Source organism: Elephantulus edwardii, unplaced genomic scaffold, assembly GCF_000299155.1.
Source record: "Elephantulus edwardii isolate Elephantulus edwardi_28Jun2011 unplaced genomic scaffold, EleEdw1.0 scaffold00045, whole genome shotgun sequence".
NCBI classification, from domain to species: domain Eukaryota; kingdom Metazoa; phylum Chordata; class Mammalia; order Macroscelidea; family Macroscelididae; genus Elephantulus; species Elephantulus edwardii.
Genome location: NW_006399795.1, coordinates 2,656,174 through 2,679,366, shown reverse-complemented (window position 1 = coordinate 2,679,366; position 23,193 = coordinate 2,656,174). Strand labels below are relative to the sequence as shown.

The following is a 23,193-nucleotide window of genomic DNA, read 5'->3' as shown; positions in this document are numbered from 1 at the left end:
GAGCCGCCGGGCTCGGCGCCCAGCGTGAGCGAGCCGTCCAGGCTGACGGCGGCCGCGGGGCCCTCGGTGCCCGGCTCGCCGCGCTCCTGCTTCTCGTGCTTGCGCTTGTGCGAGTCCATCTGCGACATGCCCACGACCGTGTGGCGGCAGCCCGGGTAGGTGCAGTGGAAGTGCGAGCACTTGAGCTTGTACTTGCAGTCGGCCACGGCGCAGTCGGCGCTCGAGCTGAACTGGCAGAAGCCCGCGGCGCTGATGACGTCCTGCTTGCCGTGGTGCTTGCGGTGCGCCGTGACCTTGGTGCTGTCGGTGCAGCGGAAGCGGCAGCGCAGGCAGTGGAAGTGCGTGCTGGTGCCCGAGAAGGGGCAGTCGGCGAAGTGGCAGCTGAGCGAGGCCTTGAAGCGCTTGAAGTCGTCCAGCACCAGGTTGTCCACGCGGTCGTGGTGCTGCGCGTGCTTGTACATGTGCGTTCGCCCGCAGAACTTGTAGCCGCAGTTCTCGCGCGTGCAGTGGTAGTGGGTGACCTTGAGCGAGAACTGGCAGGCGGTGTCCTTGCAGTCCTCGTAGAGGTCGAAGCGCCGGAAGCCCTCCAGCATCATGCCCTCGTCCAGCATCTTGCGGGAGGAGGCCGTTTTGCGCCGTTTCCCGAAAGGCGACATGTCCTCAATGATCCAGAAGCGCTTCTTGGCCCCCGAGGCCGTCGGCATGGAGATGGTGTTCCCTGCGGGGGAAGAGGAGGGCCAGTGAGGAAGGGTGACCCTCGGGCACTATGCCCAGGGCCACACCCACTGGGCCCCATGCACCCCCACCCCCTGGCTTCTCTCCCACTCGGCCCCCAACAGGCCGGGAGCCCCAGGCTTCCCCTAGCGTCATGGCCGTGGGCACCATGGCCACAGGCGTCCACCCGGCGTGGCAGCACAGCCAGTCCCCGGGGGCAGGGTGAGGGGGATGTGGTGGCTGCTTCCTGGCCGGTTTGGGTGGGAAGTGAAGACACGTCCTGGCGCTAATTGAAGCTGAAGGGGGAATCTAGGTCGGCGGCGGGTAATTACCCAGGTTGGACGGGGGCCAGGACGCCATCATGCGTCTGCCTCTAATGAGGGACAGGCCGGCTCCTTCTCCCGCTGGCTAACCGGTTTTCCCCGGCTGCCCGCCTGTCTGCGCATGGGGACCAGCCTACTCGAAAGCAGGGATGCCAACTGCCCCGGGGCTGTTTGGGGCTGCAACTCCCTGCCCTGAGGTTCCAGAGGTTCTTTCAGGTCTTGCTGCGATTTTCTGCCCCTGGTGGGCCAGGAGAGGGCAGCTCTGCCAAGGGCCCAGTCCTTGGGGAGCAAGGAGCCCAGAAATCAGGGCCCTGCTGGCCTTACTTAAGAGTTACTGGCCTGGACTGGGGCCGGGCTGAGCTTCAGTGGGAGACAAGTGCCAGCTGTGCCCGGTTCCTGGCCCCAACTTCTTCCAAGGACTCAAGATGCCTCATTGCCAAGGCCATTTACCCTGTGGCCTGCATGGCTGTGCCTTCCACCCTTTATAAGGAGAGCACTCATGGCCTCTACAGTTGCAGAGTGAGGGGAAGGCCAGCCTCCTGCTAGCTCCCTGCCCCTAGCCCCCCCCAAGAGACATCAAAGAGAACGCCCAGGCCCCTCCCAGACAGCTGACCAGCCCACAGACAGCCCCTCACCCACTCTGCAGGGGAAGGAGGGCAGATGCACCCTGAACCCCCCACCATTAAGCACTGCCTAGGGATAGGGCTTGGGAGGTCCCAGACTCTAGCCAACCTCCCCAGGGACACGTGTGTCTCTGGTGTAGCTGGTAGGAAGTTACGCTGTTAACCCAAAGGTGTGCCTCTCTGGTGGTTCGAATCCACCGGTGGCTCTGGAGACAAAGATGGGCAACCTCCTCTCCTGCGATTTATAGTCTCTGAAAACCCACTGCAGGCTCAGCTTTGAGCTGGTTCTGACTTGATGGTGCTGAGTTTGAGCTGAGAGTGTAGGTTTTGTGTGAACACTGAGGGCAAGCTCTCCTGACAGGAACTGGGGGTGAACCGGACACACCCATCTCAGGGATTTGGCTGCTGCTTTGGAGACCAGACGCTCCGATCTCTGTGCTGCTCGGCTGTGAGGGGCTCAGGGTGGCCTGTCTTTGGCTGGGCTGGCCACATGGGCAACTCCAGCCAGCTGTGAGAGAAGGCCAAGGTCCTGGACCCCCGCCTCGCAGGTGGGAGGGGTGACAGACACTGGTGAGCAAGTGTGTGAGCGTTACCTGCAGCATCCTGAACTAGGGGGACGTCACTTTTTACTGGAGTTGGAGTGGCAGTGACAGGCGGGAAGCTGGGTGGGCTGCCGATGGCTTGGGCCAGGCCCCGGCTGGCTCCGAGAGTGGCACTGAGCAGAGAGTATGAGAGACAGGACGGAGAGAGGAGGTATGGCAGGGGGGTGAGGGGCGGCCGGAGCAGGCCCGGCGGGTAGGATGGAGGCAGTGGGGGCGGCGCAGCCACGGGGGCAGCCTCGTCACCAGCAGCGGCCGGAGGAGGAAGAGGAGGAGGAGGAGGAGCCGGGCAGCCTGGAGAGGGTGGAGAGAAGCAGAAAGAAAAAAAAAAAAAAAACCAAAACAAAGAACAAACAAACAAAAAGAACCAAAATGAGAAACCGGATGGCAGAAGCGAGTGTGACATGAGACTGTGGGATGAGGAAGAGAGGGGCGAGAGAAGAGGTGGGAGGAGAGAGCAGACGGAGTGCCGGGGCGAGGTCACCACTAGCCCTGCGGCAGAGCCCACATGAGCGGCACCCAGCTTTGGTCCGAGGACCGGGCTGGGGACACTGGGCAGAGGAGGGCAGGGTCGGCGGGCCCCTAGCCCATCAGTCATTCACCTGAAGGCAGGTCTGGGGTGGTGAGTAATTCTTAGAGGGGACAAGCCCAGGTTCTCTACTGGAAACTGAAGCGACATAGTGACAAGGAGGATACAGAGGAGGGAAGTGAACAGGACAGAGGACGTGGCCTCGGGGACCCATGTCCATCAGGCTTTTTGGCTGTGCTGCGCACTGGCCCGGCCTCCTCAGACCACTGGACCACAGACACTCTGACACGCCCTCCTGGTTGCCTGGCCCACCTGTCCCCCCTGCCCACCTACCTGCGGCCGTGCTCTCGTTACCCACGGGGGTGCTGGAGCAGCTCCGGTCCATGGTGGATGACTCTGAGGACACAGCCCCGGGGCTGCAGCCTGTGTAATCCATGTACTCATCTGTCTCAGGGTCCATCAGGCTAGGGGCACCCTGAAAGGAAGCAGGGAGTCCCTGAGGAAGCTGGCTGGGGTTTCTGCACCCCCAAGGGGCAGGCTAGTCCCACCACCTGAAGGTCCCACGGGGGCAGGACACCAGCTTTGTGCCCTCTCCTGGGAAGTGGGCAGGCTGGCAGTCTGGGTCTTACCTGCGAGGGGGGCACGCGGTCGAAGTTCTTCCCCAGCATCCTTCGCATGTGCTTGCGGGCGTGAGAGGTCATCTGGTGCTTGAGGAGGAAGGAGAACTGGCAGCCTTCGCGGATACAGTGGAAGTGGCTGTTTACCTGGTTGTACTTGCAGCCTGCGGACACAGCAGGCCCAGCCATGAGTTGCCATGCTGGCCTGGGCTCACGGGGCACCTGCTGGACAGCGGCTATGGCCTGGGCTAAGGGGACAGGGACTGGCCAGGCAGATGGTGTCTGCACAAAGACGCTTGCCCCATGACAATGCTAAGAGTTAATTCATTCAGCTGCTAATCAAAAGGCTGGAGGTTGGAATCAACCCAGAGACACCTCAGAAGAAAGGCGTGGCCGTCTCACACTGAACATCTTATGAAGCACAATTCTCCTCTGACACACTTGGGATTGCCATGAGCCGCTGTCAACTCAGTGGCGGCTGGTTGGCGCTCACCTGGCTGTACCCTCTCTGTCTACCCAGAAATCCAAGGCCGCGTGGCTCTCTAGAACCCGGGCCTTCTCTTTGGCCCAGCATGGACGCACGTGGCATTGGCTGGTCCCTGTCCCCAGCGCCATGCTCTGAAAGGCGCACAGGCTCTAGGGTCAAGGGGCCCGAATGGACCCTGCTCATTGGATCAGCCACACTGTGACAAAGCCCTGTCCCCACAGCTCCTTCAAGGAGCCCAGGAGGCCGCCCCCACCCGGTTCCACCCTCTTCTGCTTTGCCCCAGCAATGAGAACACACAGAGCAGCCAGGATTGAAACTATCAGCAGAGGGCAGGTGAAGGCCTGCCCGTTGCCATGGTGTCTGGGCTGGCCAAGTATCTGGTATCAGCCCCCAGCTTTGTTCGCCCCAGCTACCACCCCAAACACCCAAAGTTGAGTAAATATCAGCGACTGCAGAACACCCCGGCATCTGTAAGCCAAGCCCAGGGACGGTGGAGGCTGCAGGTGTTGACGCCTGTTGCCACGGTTACCCACCCTTGCCCCTGCCACAAATTCTTTTTAAATTAATACTTGAAAGTTTGTTTCTCTTTTGGCCATTAACTTTGAGTCTTTCACTCTACTGCAGTCCAAGGGCCTGTCCGCCTGGGCAGTGTCCCCTGCTCCCCCAGGACCCTGCTTCCATGGCCACCTGTGTCACAACAGGCCCTCAGCCCATGTGTTGCCAGCCTGCCGCTGCCTGCCCGCCTCCCACCTGCCCTCCAGTCTCCAGTCTATTCCTGGGAGAGTCTGCAGGTCCATGAACAGATGGTTCTGTCCGCAGTCGACCTGCGGGCCTGGGGACCTGGACTGGCAGTTTCCCCATGGCGGGCTCAGCAGGGAGGGCCTGTCCAGGGTCCTGGGGCGGGGGCAGCTCAGATTGCAGCAACACAGCTAACGCCTTGGCACCTGCTGCTGACCTTAGGACAAGTGGTCTCCTCTCCCTCCCACGTCTGGACACGTCAGACGCTCTAGGCCAGGATGTGCTGGATTGTTCTACCCCCAGCCCCGAGCACGAGCCCAACCGACCGCAGGCCTTCCCTACCACCTCCCCTGCAACAGCTCAGGGCCCAGCTTCCAGAGAACACTGCCTTTCAATAAACATCTCCTGAGTGAATGACTAAACGAATAAAATGTGACCCACATCAGGCAACCATCTTGTAATTTAAGCCGTGGAAAAGAATTCCAAATGTTAAAAAACCCAACTCCACCACTGTTGCCGGTTTCTGATTCATGGCAACAGAGCAGAACTGCCCCCAGCGGTCCGCAGGGCTGCAGAATCTTTACAGAAGCGGACGCCGCCGCCTCCTACAGAGGCGCTGGTGGGTTTGAACCGCTGCCTCTTTCAGTTAGGATCCCAATGCTTAGCCTGCCAAACCACTAAGTTGGAAGCGACTCTTATCTGGCCCACCAGCAGGTTTTCAGAAGCTGTATGTTGCCCAGGAGGTGACTTCACATCTTTCTCCTGCAGAGCAGGAGGTGGATTTGAACTGCTTGCCTTTGGGTTGGCGGCACAACTCTTTATCACCAGGCACTGAAATTATCTAGGAAGTCCTCAGGTCTTAGAAAGATATGAAAACAAAAGACCAAGCCGGCCCCTGGACGCTGATGCAGGAGGCCCCAGGTGCTACCCGTGGAGGGAGGTGGGTCACCCTCGCCACTGTTCCCAGGGTTGTCTGTCTGGAATGTTGCCTGTTGCACTGTTGCGCTGAGGCCTGGCTCATGATCCGCGTGGCATGTTTAGTAAAATGTGGCCCGTGATGTGAAGGGATAGCACGTGGGTACCAGCAGCAGTGGCCAGAGGCCCAGCCCTGCCACCTGTGGGCAGCCCGCCCGCAGCCCCACTGTTGTTACCTAGCCTGCCGCACTCCTCACGCTTGGTGAAGTACTTGAACCCATTGGCTGCCCGCCGCTCAGCCTTCTCGTGCTTCTTTATATGCCATGGCAGCTTGGTGGTGATGTTGGTCACGAAGTAGCAGCCACTGCGGAGACAGTGGTAGTGTCCACGCATCCGGAACTCGCAGTGCTGCGTGCGGGGAGGGGACAGGGGTCAGCATCTGCTTGAGCGCCTGCCCCGGCTCTGGGCCGTGCAGAGCCCCAGCTCTTCCAAGCTCGGGATCAGAAAATCGTGCAAAGCCCTTTCCCATGTTAAATAAAAAATATACCCCCTTGGTCATTTGTACATGCTGTCCTACCTGGTGTGTGTCCCACCCCTGTCAAGCCCACTCCCACAGCAGACATCACCAATCAATCCTTGCACGGATCTCTGTACATCCAGACCTAGGCTCAGCTCTTAGACTATGCTCTGCTGGTGGCTCCTGCCAGTCGGGAGAAGGCCTTTAATATGAAGGATCTGCCTTTCCCGTTTGGAGTGTGGACAGTGCAATCTCTTTAGCTGCCCAATGAGCCTGTTTTACAATTCTAGGTCCCTCAGAGGCACAGTCTGTAGAGAACTATGCTGCTGACTCCAAGGTGGCGCCTTTCTGGTGTTCAAATCACCAGCGGCTTCTTGGGAGGAGGAGGAGCAGTCTCCTCCCATGTGATTTATGGCTTTGGAGACGCCCTGGAGGGTCAGCTATGAGTTGGTTGTGATGCAACAGCAATGAGGAGGCCTCTGAAGGAGATGGCACTAGTGCCAGGATGGGCAAGCATGGTGATGCCAAGTGAACCACAGCAGACCAGCACTGAGTCCCCAGTGAGATTGAGGATGGCAAGACAGACTCAGAACTAATCTGGATGGCTGCCCAGGGACCTTCAGGGGTCCAGGGCCAGACGGTGGCCTTTCCATCAGAGTCTGATGGAGGCCAACTAAGAAAGAGCTTCCTTCCCCTAGGCCCGTGCCACCCGTCCACCAGCCCGCTGCCCTGCTCACTGCGCTGACCTGATTGGGGCAGAGACACTGCAGGGAGTAGTAAGCAAACTGGTCTCGCACGTTCACCAGGTTGTTGTTGGGGTTGATGTGGTCCAGGCAATGGGACTCGGCCTTGCCAGAGGTCTTGCACACGTACTTGCAGTTCCCGAAGAGACAGTGGAAGTGGAACTTGTTGGCATACTTGCAGTCCGTCGCAAGACAGGGATCGCTGGAATGAAACCATAGCCCAGACGGTCACTGGCATCCCCACAGCCCTCCCTTCCAGCGTCCTGACTGTGCTCACTGGGGTCAGTTCCTCAGTCACCAGAGGTGTCCTCAGAACCGGCAGACCCAGACCCGCCCTTCCTGCCCAGCAGCACGCCTCAGGAGAAGAGACTACAGATCCCAGCATGCATTCCTGCACGGGGTAGGAGCCCTGCCTGGTGCAAGAGGAGTTCAATGTGCAGGCTGCCCAGAGCGGTGCATGCTGGGACACGCAGTTCCCACGACCACACCTCAGGATTACAGATAAGGATGGCAGCAGTGACTTCTTGGATATGGAAATGAGGGATAGTGTGCCAGCCCTTGGCAAGATGCCAGTGAAGGCCTGGCTGGCATGGCCTGGGCACTGCCTTGGATATGATGGACAGGCTGCAGATGGGTGGGTGGCCCTACTGGAACTCTTGCCCCTACAGGACCTTGGCAGGTGGGGACCCATGGCTGTGTCAGGGCCTGCTGCAGCTTACAGCTACTGGGGCTCCCCAGGGTCGGCTCCTGGGGATGCAGGGAGGAAGGGGGGGTGTCGGGCCCAGCTCCTACACCTTGACCTCTCCAGAAGCCTCAGAGGAGGTGAGGCTGGAGGTAGCTGGGCTCCTCATCCAGACTGGGCTTCCAGCACTGCCCTCCCCTACAGCAGACCTGAGCCGGGGGCTCCAGCCACATCCAGGACACTAAGGGGACTGTCATTTTGGGCAGCGACCAGGGAAGGGCTGACGGACAGAGGTGAAGGAGGAGGATCCCGTCCACGCTGGGGGCCCAGCTCCAGGTGCTCAGAGAGGGAGGACAGCTGCCACTCAGGTGGTGTGTGTTCACATCCAATTTATTACTTTTATTGAGAACAAGAAGCCGAGGTGCACACATTATGATACAAAGTCACCATTCTTGTCGCAAGGAGCCACCACCAACCAGCGAGCAAGGTCCCTTCCACCCCTGAGCTCGCTGAGCACTGTGAGGGGGTGAACCTAGGCCCTCACCCCACCCATGGCTTTGTGCACCCTGCAGAGACCCAGCCATGGGGGGACAGCCACTGTGGGGCCATTGGGGGGGGTGCCCAGAGTGAGCCTGGGGTCTCCACGCTGGGTGAGGAAGCCTCATCCTCTGAGGAACACCTCTCAGGCTGGCCCTGGCTGGTTCGCCCACTGCCTGGCACTGTGGTCACGACCACCACCATCCCCCTCGGCCCTTGGCAGCCCCTGGCCTGCTCCAAGGATGGGCACTGAGGTCTGAGCGAATGGCCATGTTCCTGGGAGGCCGGGGATAGCCAGCACTACTCTGCAGGGTGAGGGGCAGGCCCTTTCGGCTGCTCCCACTAGCACCTATGCCCGAGACAACGCGGGGGACACGGGGCTCCCGGCTCATCGAGGGACTCACTTCTCCTGGAACTGGAGGAATCCGGGTTTGACCTGGGGCTTGGCGTTTTCTAGAGAAGTCGTTGCCATGGGTGAAGCGGGCAGGTGAGGCACTGATGCTGGGATCTGAGGCATCTGGGGGATGGTGGAAGCCAGCTGCTTCCAGGCGAGGAGAGTGGGGGTGGAGGGCACAGAGGCCGGGCTGGGGGCTGGTCCCTCCAGGGAGGGCGCCGTGGCCGTGCTCACGGGAGGTGCTGGCGGGGACGAGGGGGCCAGGCAGGGTTTGGCCTCAGTGGCTGAGGTGGGGAAGGCAGGCTCCGGGTTTCCTTTCACAGCTCCTCCCTCTGTCCGGAAGTGGAAACTGTGAGAGGCAGAGATGGGGTCTCAGGTGGGACAGTCAAGAGGGCCTGAGCATGGAGGTCTTGGGACAACCCTGTCACAAGCTAAGGGGGAGCATCTCTACCATCCAGACACTGGGCCCCAGACGTTTTCTGTGGCGCTGCCCAGAGGAGATAGTCACGTCCCAGGCCTTGATTGGTCATCTAGGGCCCAACTACATTATCCTGAGTGCCCTTCCTCGAGGTGCCTGTCCCAGCTCTCCAGCTGTCCCTCCCTTCTGAACCTGCTGACGCTTTGAACATGGGACTCCACTTCTGGAGCAGCCAGGAGCCTCAACTGGGAGCAGAGCGGCCTAGAGCTCAGGAGCAAGGGGGTGGGTGCCTCCAACATTCCCAGATTCTGTGCAATGACAGGGATGCTGTGCTGGGCTCGTTGCTTTCTAACTAGATGGGTCATATCAATCAATTTCTAAGAAGGTAACATCACGGCTAGCGTGTTCACTTAGAAGTCTGCACCGGCCCCCCGCTGGCCTCGGGGCCTTCAAGGCTGACTCTACTGGGAGGGTTAGAAGCTGTGGCTGATGGTGGCGCCAGGTCTGGGGACATGGCAGCTGGGCCCGGGCCCTCAGATGGACCTGTGCAGGAGCTGAGCAAGTGAGAGAGCCGGGCAGCTTCTCTGAGAAGCCCACTGGGCTCTGTGGTCCAGGGGGAGCCACACATGGGTCATGTAGTGTAGCTAAGAGATCTGCAGCACCCTGCCCATCCCCACTAGCCAGCTTCTGGGGCCCACCCCACCCCAGGACCCCTGCTCACTTGGCGTGCTTGATGGCCCCGTCCAGGGTGCTGAACAGGGCACCGCACTCCTCCACCACACAGTGGAAGTGGGCCTTGTGCAGGAAGTCACACTGCGCGTTGCAGAAGTCCTTGGTGCCAAACCTGCAGGAGGAGCGGCTACTTAGAGGGAACGTGGGGCTGGGGGAGCTGGAGCCCGCCTCCTGACCTCTCCCTCCGGTTGCACCCTCACCTGCGCAGGTACACCTTCCAGGGCTCTGCCAGCTGCTCATGGACCAGGGCCTTCACGGCCCTGCCCAGGAAGGGCGAGGCCTCTGTGGCAGGGCTGCCCTCGGCCTCTGTCTTGGTGTTCAGCAGGCTGCCCAGGCTGGGATTGCCCTGAGACATCTGTGGGAAGATGTGAGGCCATGCTGGGGCTAGGGCATTCGGGGAAGGAGGCAGACCCCAGTTCCATGGCTGACCCCTTGTGACTCTGGCTATAGTACTGCCTTCTCTGAATGGCCTTGGCCAGGGACCTGCAGATGCCAGACCCCTGCAGGTGCCATCCCAGGCAGAGGCCCCAGCTCACGGAGCTCCTTCGGCCCATCTTTCCTTAGACTTAGCGGCTCCCTGGTTATTTTCCTGCCAGAAGGTTTTCAAAAGAAGTGAAAGAGGAGGTGGGGCTGGGGGGAACCCCTACGAATTCCTTGAGAACAGAGAAGGCACACAAAAGAGCAGAGAGGGCGGGCGAGGCTGGGGTGGAGGAATCAAGACAGGCTGCTGCTGGAGTGGGAGGCGGGAGGGGAGTCAGCATGAGATGCAACCTCCTCGGGGTGCCAGGTGCTGCCCGGCAGGAGTGAGGGGTGCAGGGGGCAGTGACCAGAGATGGGGAAAGGCGAGCCCAAGACAGCAAGTAAGAGTGGGTGAGAGCGCTGAGGGGCTTCGGGCCTAGGGAGAGGGTGGCCGACAGTCACTTGTATGCAGTAACCAAATTAATCTTGCTGTAGTCAAATTCATCATGTGAAGGGGGGGAAATATATTTGAGATGATGTATAATTTACAAAGACCCTGCATTATTTAAAATAAATATTCTAGCTCGACCTCTCCGGAAGACGTCCGAGGCCATTACTCACCCCGAAAAGTGGAAATTGATGCTTGGCTCCCACTTTCGCCCCTCCCCCCCGAAACAAACAAACAAACATACAAAGATAGGAAATAAATAAGTAGCATTAATAAGGACGAGTGGAAGAAGTTGGAGGGCCCCGCAAAAGCTTTTGAGCCCTCCTTTCTAAGGTTGGTGGGGAGTGTGTGTGTTGGGGGGGGGAGGTGTCAGAGTCTGGAATATATTTCTTCAGCCAGTTCATTAAATTAATTTGTAAGCAGTGGCTCTGAAATTATATCCGATGAAAAATGGCCTCAAAATTTAAATGGTACAAACTCATCTTATTAGAGGCAAAACATTAAAAAACAAACACATCCCCCCCCCACCCCCCAGCCTGGCTTTAATTTCTCTGGGTGGGGGAATGGGAGGCGTGTGATAGATGGCCCTTACCTTATTCATAAGCGAGGATAAAAGAGATGAATTTGCCGGGACTGCATGGCCATTTGATTCATTACTGGAACACACAAACCAAGGGGCTATGGTTCAGACATCTGCTGGACTCAACCCTGGTTCACTTTCCCAACTATCCCTGGGGCTCTGTACCCTCAGCTGTACCTGCTTGTGCAAGAGGGCTGACCCTACATATACCCTCTGACTCTGTGGGGTCGGCCCCAGAGTGGTTCTCAGGCCTCAACTGGGGCCCCACCAAGAAGCCCCTTAGCCTCACCTGGGCTCCTTCACAGTCAGGTCTTGGGAGGCGTCATGGGGGCCCGGGACACCAGCACTCTCACCGGATTCCTGCTTCACCTGGGCTGGGGGGAACCTGGCGGGGGTGGCCTGCTGTCCGTTTCCTATAGGGGTAGATCAAGGAAACTGGCGTCAGAGGGTTGAGGGTGCCATGTGGGCACCAACTAAAGCCCGCCGGAGGGGGCAGTGGGCCGAGCAGGCCAGGGCCCCCCAGGGGAGGCCAGGCTGCTGCTCAGCGACTCTCCCCCACTGACGTGATCGCTTGTGACGCTTACCCCTGTGTGGCAATTCTTCAAGTGATAATTATTGCAAAATTATGTCAAAGTTGTCCTGGCTCAGGGCCTCCTGGAGGAGAAGGGCGGGAGGCTGGGGAGGGGGCTGGGGCGGGGGGGGGGGCCCTTCATTTTCTCCACCAACTGTCATAGTCAATTTGTGGGGCTGCCGCTTAGGCTTTTATTAAAGACTCTGTTAATGCTGAGGGAAAGTGGCAGATCTAGACTGGGAGCTGCGCCCCCTCTGCAGGTCCCCATCCCACTGTTGCCGGGGCGACGGCCCTGCCTTCCACTGAGCATGCCCAGGAGGAGCATCTGCTGTGTCAGGGCTATCGAAGCTGACAGCCAATCAGAGCGGTTCAAACTATGTGACCTCGCCCGTCAAGCTGTCCAGGCTGGGCTGGGCTGCGAGGCCACCCTGGCGCTGTCCGGCCAGGCGTGCGCTGGGGAGGGCGAGGCTGGAGCTGGGCGGGAAGAGGGCATCGAGGCAAAGCCACACAGGGGCCAAAGAAGTTGCTGACAGGAACATGTCCACAGAGCCTTTCTCCACAATCCCCAAGTGACTGAAATATTAATTTGCCCCAAGGCGCTAAAGCTGACAGAGAGCTGTTTCACAGACAGCAAGTGGCATTTTATTAAAAAATAAAGGAAGACGGCCTCCTCCTCTTTGCTTGACCTTTCTTGTGGGAGAAGGAGATTTTTCTGGCGAAAAAGAAAGTGCTCTACAGGCTGGTCAGAGTGAAGGGAAGAGCAAGGCTCTGGAGCGAGTCCTGGACCTGCCTAAGGGGAGCCTGGCCAGAGGGGCTGGCTGGGCAGGGAGGGAGGGCATGCCCCAGTGGGATGGAGTTTCGAGAACTCATTTCAGTAGCTGCCTGAAGTCACCTTCCCAAGGTCCTGGGAGCTGTGGCTCAGGCACCCTGTCTAACCCCAGTAAACCTCTGGGAAGACTGGGGTGAAAGACTCCCCGTCTTAGCTGGTTCTGAGACAGTCTTACTCAGGAGTGGTATGCTTGGGTTTCGTAGCCAGACAGCTGAGGTTTCAATCTTCCATCACCTTCTCCCTAGGTGATGGCAATTGACTGCCTCTCCATTACTCCCTCAGCTCCACAGGGTGGGCATCTGTCTTCATTCCTGCCATCCCTGTACACCAAGCTCTGAGCGAGCATCCGTACTGCTGTGTTAGAGGCGAGGTGCCACCCCCAGGCGAGCTCAGTTCACCTCCACAATCCCCCCAAGACTTACCCCCAAGATGAGAAGATGGGGAGAGGAGCAAAGGGTCTGTAAAAGGCAGGAAAACCCAAAGGGGAAAATGAAAGGAAAACTTAAGGAAGTAGAGAGGCAGAGAAGAGAAGAGAGAGAACAGAGTGAGCCAGAAGCAGGACAGGGTGTGAACTGGGGCCCTGGCTCTGCAGGAGCCAATCAGTAGCCACTGACTTGGGTGTGTGGCTGCTTAAATGTAAACTAATTACAATCAGCGTGCAGCCCCTCAGTCTTACTGGCCCCTTTCAGATGCTTAAGAGCCACCAGAGACCAGTGGCCTCTGGACTGGACACAGCAGGGTAGAGTGTCTCCATCACTACAGGAAGATCAGACAGCACTGATATCCGGGTCTGGCAGGGAAAGGGCCGCTCAGCTTTGAGGGGCTGGACCCTCTCAGGCTCGAGTATCTCTGAGGCACAGCCTCCCTTGTCTCCGGAAAAGCCTCTTGTCCTCTTCCAGGCCTTCTGCTTGGGAGCCCTGCTGGGGCTGTTCCCCAATAGGGACTGGACTTGGAGGTAGGCAAGAAGACAGAAGAGGGCGGGTGCTTCCCCGGGCTGTGGGGGCACCCCAAGAGGTAGGGAGTACTGCCCCAATTTTATAGACAAGGAAGCATGCAGTGGATCCCTAGACAGAACAGGACAAGGGATCTAAACAGGAAATAAACAGGATGGAGGCTGAAAACAGGCCCAGAGGGATGGCCTCAGGAGGTGAGGGATACAGAGAGATGCCTCTTTCGAACATGCCCCCCTCTGCTCTGCAAACTGAGGCCAGGGAGCTGGCCGGGTTTTCATGATGCTGCCTCCCAGGCAAGGCCCAGCCTGCTCACCTGGGTCAAAGGTGGCGGGGGGCTTGAGAGCGGCCGCGGCTAGTCTGGCCATCATGGGCGAGATGAGGCCCTTGCTGGCGGAGATCCTCTCCATGATGGAGGCGGGGGGTGCTGGGACGGAGGCAGTGGTCGCCGGGGCAGCGTCACCAGCTCCTGAACTAGCCAGTGCGGGTGTGTCAGGAGTGACCGAGGCGGCAGCCCCAGAGGACATGGCACCCATGAGGCCAGATGCAGCCACAGGTAGGGAGGTGCTCCCACGGCCAGGAAGGAGTGGAAAGAAGGGTGCAGAGGTGGGGAGGCCCGAGTTGGAGAGGGCCAGGGCCAGAGGGATGGAGCCAGGCAGGCCCTGTGACAGCAGCCCAGACATTTTGCTGTTGGGAGGTTTGGTGGCAGCACTGGGCACTGCCTCTGTGGTGGCCGCGGCAGCCAGGGAGGCGGAGGACTGCTGGCTGGTGGGGGAGGCGCTCAGGCTGGAGTTCTTGCTGCTCAAGGCAGAGAAGTCAATGAGGTCGTCGTTGCTGGACTCCTCCTGCTCTGTGTCCTTGGTGCCCAGCAGTGATGGGGGCAGCCCCAGCACGCCCGAGGCCCGGATGTGCCGGCGTTCATGCTTGCGCTTGTGCGAGGTCATCTGGCTGGTGGAGGTGAAGGTGAAGCCGCAGCCGGCGCGGATGCAGTGGAAGTGGTTGGTGGCCTTGCTGTACACGCAGCCCTCGTACTTGCACTCCTCGTACTTGTAGAACTTCTTGAAGCCGTCCTTGGCATAGGCGTCGTCCTTGATGTGGTAGCTCTTGTGCTTCTCAATGTCGCACTTGTTCTTGAAGGTGAACGTGCAGCCGGGGCGCCTAGAATGGGACATTGGGAACCTGTTAAGGCCTCATGGGGCCAGGAGGAAGTCCTGCCCTGTCCCCGCCCACAGACACAACTTGGACACCAGGGCCTCTGAGCAGCCCTCAAGTTCTGCTCCTGCACATCCCAAGGAGGAGGAGGGCCCTGAGATGGTGAACCCCTGGCTCCCGCCTCCTGCCTGCCCAGAGGCGCTCCCGCGGGGCCTGCACCTGCAGTGGAAGTGCGTGGTCTTCTGTCCGTAGAACTGGCAGTCAGCTGTGCCGCAGTCCTCCGTGGCCCGGAAGCGCTGGAAGCCGTCGTTGATGAGCTGGGTGTTCTTCTTGTGGAAGTTCTCGTGGGTCATCACGTCGGACGTGCTGGTGTACACCTTGTTACATCCCACCTGCAGGGGCCAGACGGCTCTCAGGCTAACCAAGCGCAGGCACACCTAGGCCATGGGGCCTCAAACCACTGACCTCTTTGCTTAGGGAGCTTCAACAGCTCAAATGAGGGTGGGAGGGATCCTGATCAATACAGGAAGTCAGAAGCTTCTAAGGACCCTCAGGCTCTCCAGGAAGCAACAGAGAGCAAGCTGGACATTTGACAGGTGTCACTGAGAACCCTGGAGGCCTGAGTGAAGGTACGAGAGCCCCAAGAACTGAGGAGTCCCTAACTGTGACGCTATCTCTAAAGCCCCCATAGGGTGAGCAGGGACTGGACCCCAGAGGCCAGGAGTCACCTACAGCACAGAAGTGTACTTGGTGGCTCTGTGGATGGATCCTGGGCACTGGGCCCTCCCCACCCCACCTCGCACAGGCTAGGGCAGGCAACGTTGCCATATTGAGTAAAAAACAGTGGAATCTGAAAACTCCTGAGGGGCTGGGCCATGCCAGTGTCTGCACCATCTCAGAGCCCACACGGGAGCCCCCCTCTCCTCGTGGCCCAGGTTGTTTCAAAGAGGCCATAACAACCCCTGACAAATACCGGGGGGCGGGGGGGCAGCGGCTGCTATTTGCAACCCAAAGTTGTTCTCCCTGGGCCTGACACCTTGAAAAAGCCCAGACTCTGCCCGGCATTAAAACGAAGAATTAAACAAAAACCTCCTCAGGAATCATGTGCAATGCTGCTCTTGGTGTTAAAGCCTAAAAAACGTCCGTCTGTATAAACAGTTCACGGAATTTCGCCCGCACCAAGTATGGCCACGGGGAAGGCCCCACCCGGGCCCACCAGAGCAGCCTTGGCCTGAGCCCCCCGGACTTTCTCCTCCGGCCTCAGCCGAGCCTGTCGTGGCATCGGGGGCCAGACGGAGCTGCCCACCTGCATGCAGTGGTAGTGGGTGCTCTTCCCGTTGAGGTGGCAGCCCTGGTAATAGACGCTGCAGTCGTCCAAGGGGCTGAAGCGCATGAAGCCGTGCTGCAGGGAGTTGTCACGCTTCTTGTGCATGTTGTAGTGCCGGATCACGTCCTGCTTACTGGTGAACCTCTGCCGGAAGAGGGCAGTTGGCAGACGGCTGGGCCGCAGAGATCCAAGAGCACCGGGCCCCAGGACTCTCAGCCTTCCCATAGATAATCCTGCTCGAGACTCAGGTAGCCCCAAAGTCAGCCTGGCACACTGGTGGGATGATTCCAAAGGTTCATACCTGCAGACCCTCCCTGCCTCCCTCCCAAGTGCGAGATGGCTGTGCCCAGGAGCAAGGCTACTGAGTCAGGCCACGTCTTGGAGGGAGGGCCTCCGAGGCAGGGTCCCCCTAATGAGACAAGAGACCACTACCTGTGCAGACTGCTAGCACCCCCATCTCAAATCACAAGCTACCTGAACCTCAGTATTATCATCTACATGATGGGGCATCAACAGCAACCTGAAAGGTCACCAGAAAGAGAAATGAGACAGGTCTATGGCACCGTGTTGGGTACCTGGTGGACTTTCGGTGAATGAGATTTGAACCATGACCACCTGGATACTGCCCAGCTGCCTCTGTGGACAGGAATTAGGGAACAAAGGCAGCCTGCTAGTTTTCTGGGCTCCCCGTTTGCCCAAGTTATGATCAGGAGGCCCAAGGCGGCTTGATTCCCACTGTCTACTTCTAGGGCGAGCCTGTGCCCGGCTGGCTGGTCTGAGGACCGTACCTGGTAGTTGCACTCGGGGTCCAGACAGTGGTAGTGCTCGCGGTACTGATAGGCACAGTGGATGTGGCCGCAGTGCTGACTGCCTGAGAACCTGCAGAGGGAAGGCTGGGTCAGGCCTCTTCCCAGGGCCCGCGGTCACTGGAACCCAGGGGGCACGAGCCCTGCGTGTGGACACTGAGGGGCCCAGGCGAGGGAGGGAGAAGCAGTGGGTTCCCCAGGACCAAGAATGCCAGAGGGTGACAGGCCTGTAAGGAATCCTGGGCCCACTGGGGGTCTGCTCTAGAAGTGGGTGAGAGGTAAGGCAGAGGGGTCCTTACATCACAAGGGGAGAGTAAGAAGCTGAGGCCAGCTCAAAGCCTGAAGAGAAAGACAAGGAGATGTCGGATGGGGCCATCAGGGGCTCTGGAGTGGCCCAACCACTTTTTCAACAGGTTGACACTTGCCCCAGTGACCCCCTCCCAAGGTCTGGGCAGGTGCTAAGACTTGGCTGGGTCGGCCCTGAGGCTCTACTGCTGAAAGGTGTTAAAGGGCTCTCTTTGTCCTGGGCTTTTCCTGACACTTGAAACAGTCCAGAGTTATGAATTTTTAAAGCCCAGCATCTGTTTGGCTGCCCGCAGCAAGGAGCTCGCTCTCCCAGCCAACTCCGCAGTCAGGAAACCCAGCCGGCCAGGCCGCTGTGTGCTGCCCAGAAAACCCCTCTGCTCTCTGCCCTGGTCCTGCCAGGATGTGGCTCTCACAGCCCCCGGGGTTGCCGGCCCGAGGAGGCGGCCGGGGCAAGCACACCCCGACAGCTGTAGGAGGATATGGGCTCTGCCTGCTTGCTCAGAATCGCAGGAGAGAGCAAGAGAAACCCCGGTTATAAGGGGGTGAGCCAATCGCAAGTAAATATTTGAGCTGAATCTGCCAAAAGGGCCATCTGTCGAAGCACTAATAATAATGATAATAATAATAATAAGGAGAAGATGAACAGCAAGGCTGAAAGATGGGGATGAGGACGGGAAAGACAGAGGAGGAGGGGGATGGCGAAGACCTGAGGATCAGAACAGGACAGACTCCAGGACACTGTCCAGGCCCGAGCTGCCCAGGCAGGCGCCTGCAGATGCCTGAGTCTAGACGCCCACCCTGCCACATTAAGGGTGTAAGGGTAGGGTGGGCGTCAGGCTGAGGTCAGGGTCTCACCCTGAGGGGCGCCCTGGGCTGGATCTGGGAGGAGGCCCTTGGAAGTCCTGCTACATCCTTCCAATCACTGCATGGGGGGGTGGCACACACCGCAGCCCACGTCAGGCTCACCTGAGGCTAGCCCTCCCGTCAGACCCCTCTTCATGACTGTCTGGTGTACAAGCTGCTCACGGGCCCTGTGTCATGGACCACCCCAAGCAGGAGGCTCTGAGGTGGGGACGGAGGCAGGCACCTTGGCGCTAACAGTCAGATCAGACTGATGGCGGGTCCAGCAGCCCCCAGGCATTCCTGGCTCCCTTTCCCACCCTACCTTCTCTTCACAGCAGGCTCCTCCCCCAGGGGCCTACCTGGCAATATATTTCTGGTAAATGTTTACATCTTCGGTGACAGCTGGTTTATCTGTGGGCAATCCGTTCCTGGCGAGAGACACACAGGGCACAGCCGATTAGCGGACAGGGGGTGGCCTCATGCCCCAGGAGCATCTGGCAGGGCCAGCTCCCTGCCCTGGGGCCCTGGCCCTTCTCGCCTTCGCTGTGTCATTCGAGGCACTCAGGTTTGTGCTGACCAAGTCCCTGGGCAGCAGCCTGGCACAGTTCCAACTAGTCCAGTTCTGACAAGGGCAGGAACATTGCGAGGTGGCAGAGCAGGTGCCCAGGCTCCAGCTCCGCCCTGGCCTGGGCTGGAGCGGAGGAGGAGGGCCTTGGAGGCCGAGGCCTGCCCACCCTGTGCACAGGGCAGGCAGGGGCATCTGGCTGAGCAGAGAGCTATGGCGAGGGGCAGACAACATCAAGCCCATTGCCTGGATGTGGGTAAAGCGGCCATGCCCTCAGGTTAGAGGGCACACCTGGTGGCCCCACATCTGCTCAACCAGTTTATACTCCTCCATCCAGGATCTGGGGGCTCCTGTACTGGTGAAATGCAGGAGTTCATATCAGAAAAGGGTTTCACTCGGCCCCACACAATCACACAATTTACCCCATGGTTAGGGGAGAAATAGCACACCCACCTGTGGCCCCTCAGCCCAGATTCTGAGCCCAGGAACCCTGGCCACCAGCGTGGACCCTAGGACCCCACTCTGGGAGTGGCACATTTTTAGCCAAACAGCAGGCAAGGGATGCCTACCGTGGCCAAATGTGGACCACAGCGGTTCAGTGTGTGTGCGGCTGGCAAATGTGTGTCTGCACAAATCCCTGAGTGTGTAAGCACATGGACAGAAGACGGACAGCGTGTGGGAACATGAGTGCAAGGGTGTCACTGTCAGCTGGTGTATGTGTGACTGTAGATCAGGACATGTGTGGACAAGGGAGTGTGCTTGGGTGAGTGTGGGTGTGCGGGAATCAGCGTGCGTGTCCACTCAAGTGCCTAAGTGAATGAGCACACATGCGCGCGTATGTGTGTGTGTGTGTCCACAGTATGAGCTCCAAGGTCCGGAAGTGACCTTCCATTTACTCTAGCCCCAGGGCAGAGAGGCAGGGGGCCTGGGGGACACCTTACTTGACAGTGGAGACGGTCCCCGTGGTGATGGAGTCTGTTTTGGAGAAGGTTGACTTCAGGTACTCGGATGTGTTGAAGGGCAGGGAGGCAGCTGGCTCAGGTGCAGGCCCGGGGGCGCTGGGGGCGCTGGGTGCACTGACGAGGGGCGCAGGAGTCAGGCTGGGAGCAGGTGGAACCTTGGCTGGGCCCAGCTTCTGGACTCCTCGGACGTCGTACTTGGAGGGGCGCCCCACCTTGCCCGTCTTGAAAGCGATGGCGCCACCCATGTCAGGACTCCCCTCTCCAGGCTTAAAGAGGTGTAGGTACTTGACGTTCTCCAGGTCGTACTTGGACGGCTTCTTGTAGGTGCTCCCGTTCTGGGGTCGCAGGCTCTCCCCCGTCTTCAGCTTCTGGATGAAGAAGTCGTACTTGGAGGCACGGGCCACAAGGCCCTGCATCTGGGCGCTGCTGTGGGATGGCAGGGGCAGGATGGTGGCCTTGGTCTCCAAGTGGGTTGTGCTGCTGGGCAGCCGCAGGCCAGGCAAGGGGCCCAACACCTCCTTGCCCGTCCGCTCCTCGGCCTTGGTGCCATGTGCTGGCCAGGAGAGCTGCTCGCCGGCCTTGAGCTTGCGGATGTACTCCTCGTACTTGGAGAAGCGTGCCCGCTTGCTGAGGGCGTCCTCCGAGGGGGGCAGCGCGGAGGCGGCGGCCCCCTCCGGGGTGGAGCCCGCGTGCAGCTTCTCGAAGCTGATCTTCCTGGCCAGCTCGTCCCGGGTGTTCTGGTCGTCATACCCGAACATGCCGAGGAACTCCGTCATGGTGGAGGCCGCGTAGTCCCGCAGCGAGGAGGCCTCTCCTAGAGCGGGGCGGAGCAGGGCGGTCACCTCAGCGAGGGGCAGCAGAGGGACAGGACCCCTTCCCACTGTGAGCCCCCACCCCAGGGGGAGGGGGCCTGCCAGAGGAGGGGCGGAGCGCGACGTGATCTATGGACATTTGGCTCACTTGTTAGGTTTTACGACTCTTAAATTAATTTGTTTTAAAAAAAAGTAATTAATACTGGGGTAAAATAAAACGAGTTCATCAATGCCAGGAAAATCAATTTCCTAAATGTTCTGGCCGATGGCTTTTCAGTACATTAAACAAAGTTTCATAAATGTCTCCGCTCTCTCGCCTTGGCCTAATATGAAAGAGAAGTCATTTTACTGGAAGTAAGGCCCCGGGTGGGGCATGAACAGGGGTACAAGGACAGGTAGGATGGGGCTGAGTGCTGGGAGGGGCCAGGGAGGGCTGGCAAAGAGGCTCTGGGTCAGGCATGGATTGCTGGCGGCTCTTTCTTGACCCCTTCACACAGACACGTGGGTCCTTGTCCTTGGGAGGAGAGCTGGTTCCTCCAAGACTGTTCCCCAGGGAGTTTAGGGTCCCTGACATGGGGCTAGGAAGAGGGAGGCACCAGCAAGCTCAGATTTAGTTAGGGTCCTCCACTCCCGACAAAAATCAATGATGGAGAAGAATCCTTCACCCCTCTCTACTCTCCTCTCCAGTCCCGTCTGAATGGGACTCGGAGTGGGCTCGGATGGACAGAGGTCCAAGTGTGGTCCACCCATCCTTCCCCACCTGTCTCCAAAGAAAGCCACCCTAAGATTCCGGGAGCAGTGACACTGCTACACACACATAGTCTCTCTCTCTCTCTCTCTCACACACACACACACACACACACACACACACACACACACTCTCTCTCTCTCTCTCTCTCTCTCTCTCTCTTCACTATTCCCATGTACAACTCACATCCCAGCTACTCTTGTAATTATTATACACACACACATACACACACACACTCCACTACTCCCGCATACAGCTCACATCCCAGCTACTGTCTTGACACACACACACACTCTTCACTATTCCCATGTACAGCTCACATCCCAGCTACTCTTGTAATTATTACACACACACACACACACACACACACACACACACACACACACACACACACTCCACCACTCCCACACGCTCACAGCTCAAATCCCGAGCTCCTCTCCTAACTGCACACACACTCACACCATGTCAAACTCCACACATCCAGTTTCCAAGTCAACACCTCCGGACAGGGATGGTGAGACCATCCATGCTCTCCAGGGTGTCTCTACAGAACACCTCCTTCCCCGGACAACTTGACACTCTGCAGGCAGGTGACTCCCACCCAGCACACACAAGCACTCACTCCTTCACAAACACTCAGCAAACACCTACTATGTGCGCTGCCCTGAGCCAGGGCTGGATGCACACAGGAGACGAGACACGATTGTTCTTTCCACTTTCATGAGAGTAAACGTCCTTGGGCATGTCAGAATGGCAGGACCCCAGGCTGGGGTTCCTGAGAGCACAAAAAAGGCAGGCAGACATGGTGGAAGAGAGGGTGGACGCAGGGTGCAAAGGCAAGGCTTTATCTGAACCCCACCCCAACCTGGCCAGGACCTCTTCTGGAGATGCCTGGATGAGCCAGGTCTGTGCTTGAGCAAGAGAGGAACCCAGAAGTTTGTGGAAAAGTGCTGAGCTCCTGTGGGGGCAGGGCGCTACGGGAACTAGGACCCTACTAGAGAGAAAAGGACGTCGAGGGTGGCCACCTGCTACCCAATGGGCAGTGACTTCCAGAGCTGATATAGCCAGCTCCCCTGGGCTGGGCCAATGGTGAGCCACTGTCCTGACCTCTAGCTGGCAGAGTTGGGGGCCCAGCCTGGGAGGAGTGGGCGCTGGCGGCTGCCTTCAGTGGCTCAGGGACCAGGGAAAAGGGCTAAAAATAGCTGGAGGCAGCTGAGCCCTCGCTATATATGGCAGAGAAACAGAAGGCTTTGAAGGACAAGCTGCTTAGCACGGGAGGGGTACAGGCAAGGGTCCCAGGCAGCCTGGGGGCCTGCATTCCTGAGCTGGAGGGGCCCCAGGGAAGGTGGTCTGTGGGCTGCGCCCACAGTGGGCAGCTGGAGCACCAGTCACACTGTGCAGTGCCCAGGGCAGGTGTCCCCATGTCCTGGACTGTCATGTGTCTGCCCCACTCAGCTTCCAACCAGAGGGGTGAGGCCAGAGCCACGAGGCTGGAGGATCAGGCCCCACCTCCTGCCCTCTCAGCTCGCCACCATCCAGAAAGGGCGGTGGGGGTGGCAGCCAAGGCCCATTCGACTCCTGTGGGTGTGGGCAGGGTGCAAAGGGACAGCAGCCCTGATCCCTGCCCCTCTCCTCTCCTCGGGCCCAGCACAATCACCTTGTGTCTGGGAACGGCAAGGGCTTTTCCTATCAGAGGAAACTGAAGGTCACACTTTTCCTCATTGATCTTGCAATGTTTGTTAATTACTCTGTCACTGATGTGGCGAAGGATAATTAAACAGCTCTGTTTATATCTTATATGCATAATTATGTGGCTGCGCAGGGCTCTCCGCGCAGGGAGATGTGCCCCTCGCTGCAGGGGGAAGGGGACCAGGGGGGCGCGGGCAGGGGAGGCTCAGAGCCCAGGAAGGAGGCAAGGGGCTACAGAAAAGCCCTCAGGTCCTGGGGTTCCAGTCCTATTGGGGACCCTCTACCAGCTGAAACCCTAAGCCCTCCCACTCTTGGAGCAGAAGGTACGTAGGGCAGTTCTGAGACCTGAGGACGCGGCTCCTGGAAAGCGAGCTCAGCCAGCTCGTGGGAAAGAAGAGGTCAGCCAGAGGAGCACGCTGGGCAGGTGGGTGTAATGTGATCCGCTGGCTGGGCACGGCCAGGCCATCCTCGTGGCCTCACCCACCGCTCTGTGCTGGTGACCCTGCCTGACAGAGCCAGTGAAAGACAAGGCAAAAGCGAGAAGACAGTGGTGGCAGCTTTGGAAGAAGACCAGGGAT

The 23,193-nt window shown here is 58.9% G+C and overlaps 1 protein-coding gene across 1 annotated transcript in view; it reads right to left on the bottom strand.

The window, feature by feature from the left end:
* Positions 1-8,424: 8,424 nt before the first annotated feature.
* The window catches only part of CASZ1 (castor zinc finger 1), a 16,961-nt gene continuing 2,192 nt past the window's right edge, over positions 8,425-23,193 (bottom strand). Inside the window, exons 2-12 of the mRNA XM_006885761.1 lie at positions 19,346-20,180; positions 18,199-18,267; positions 16,673-16,763; positions 15,864-16,028; positions 14,777-14,949; positions 13,722-14,563; positions 11,345-11,468; positions 11,068-11,131; positions 9,769-9,923; positions 9,558-9,680; positions 8,425-8,767 (exon numbers count right to left, since the gene is read on the bottom strand). Of these exons, the coding sequence (XP_006885823.1) occupies positions 8,425-8,767; positions 9,558-9,680; positions 9,769-9,923; positions 11,068-11,131; positions 11,345-11,468; positions 13,722-14,563; positions 14,777-14,949; positions 15,864-16,028; positions 16,673-16,763; positions 18,199-18,267; positions 19,346-20,180 (2,984 nt within the window). The remainder of the gene's footprint in view (positions 8,768-9,557; positions 9,681-9,768; positions 9,924-11,067; positions 11,132-11,344; positions 11,469-13,721; positions 14,564-14,776; positions 14,950-15,863; positions 16,029-16,672; positions 16,764-18,198; positions 18,268-19,345; positions 20,181-23,193) is intronic.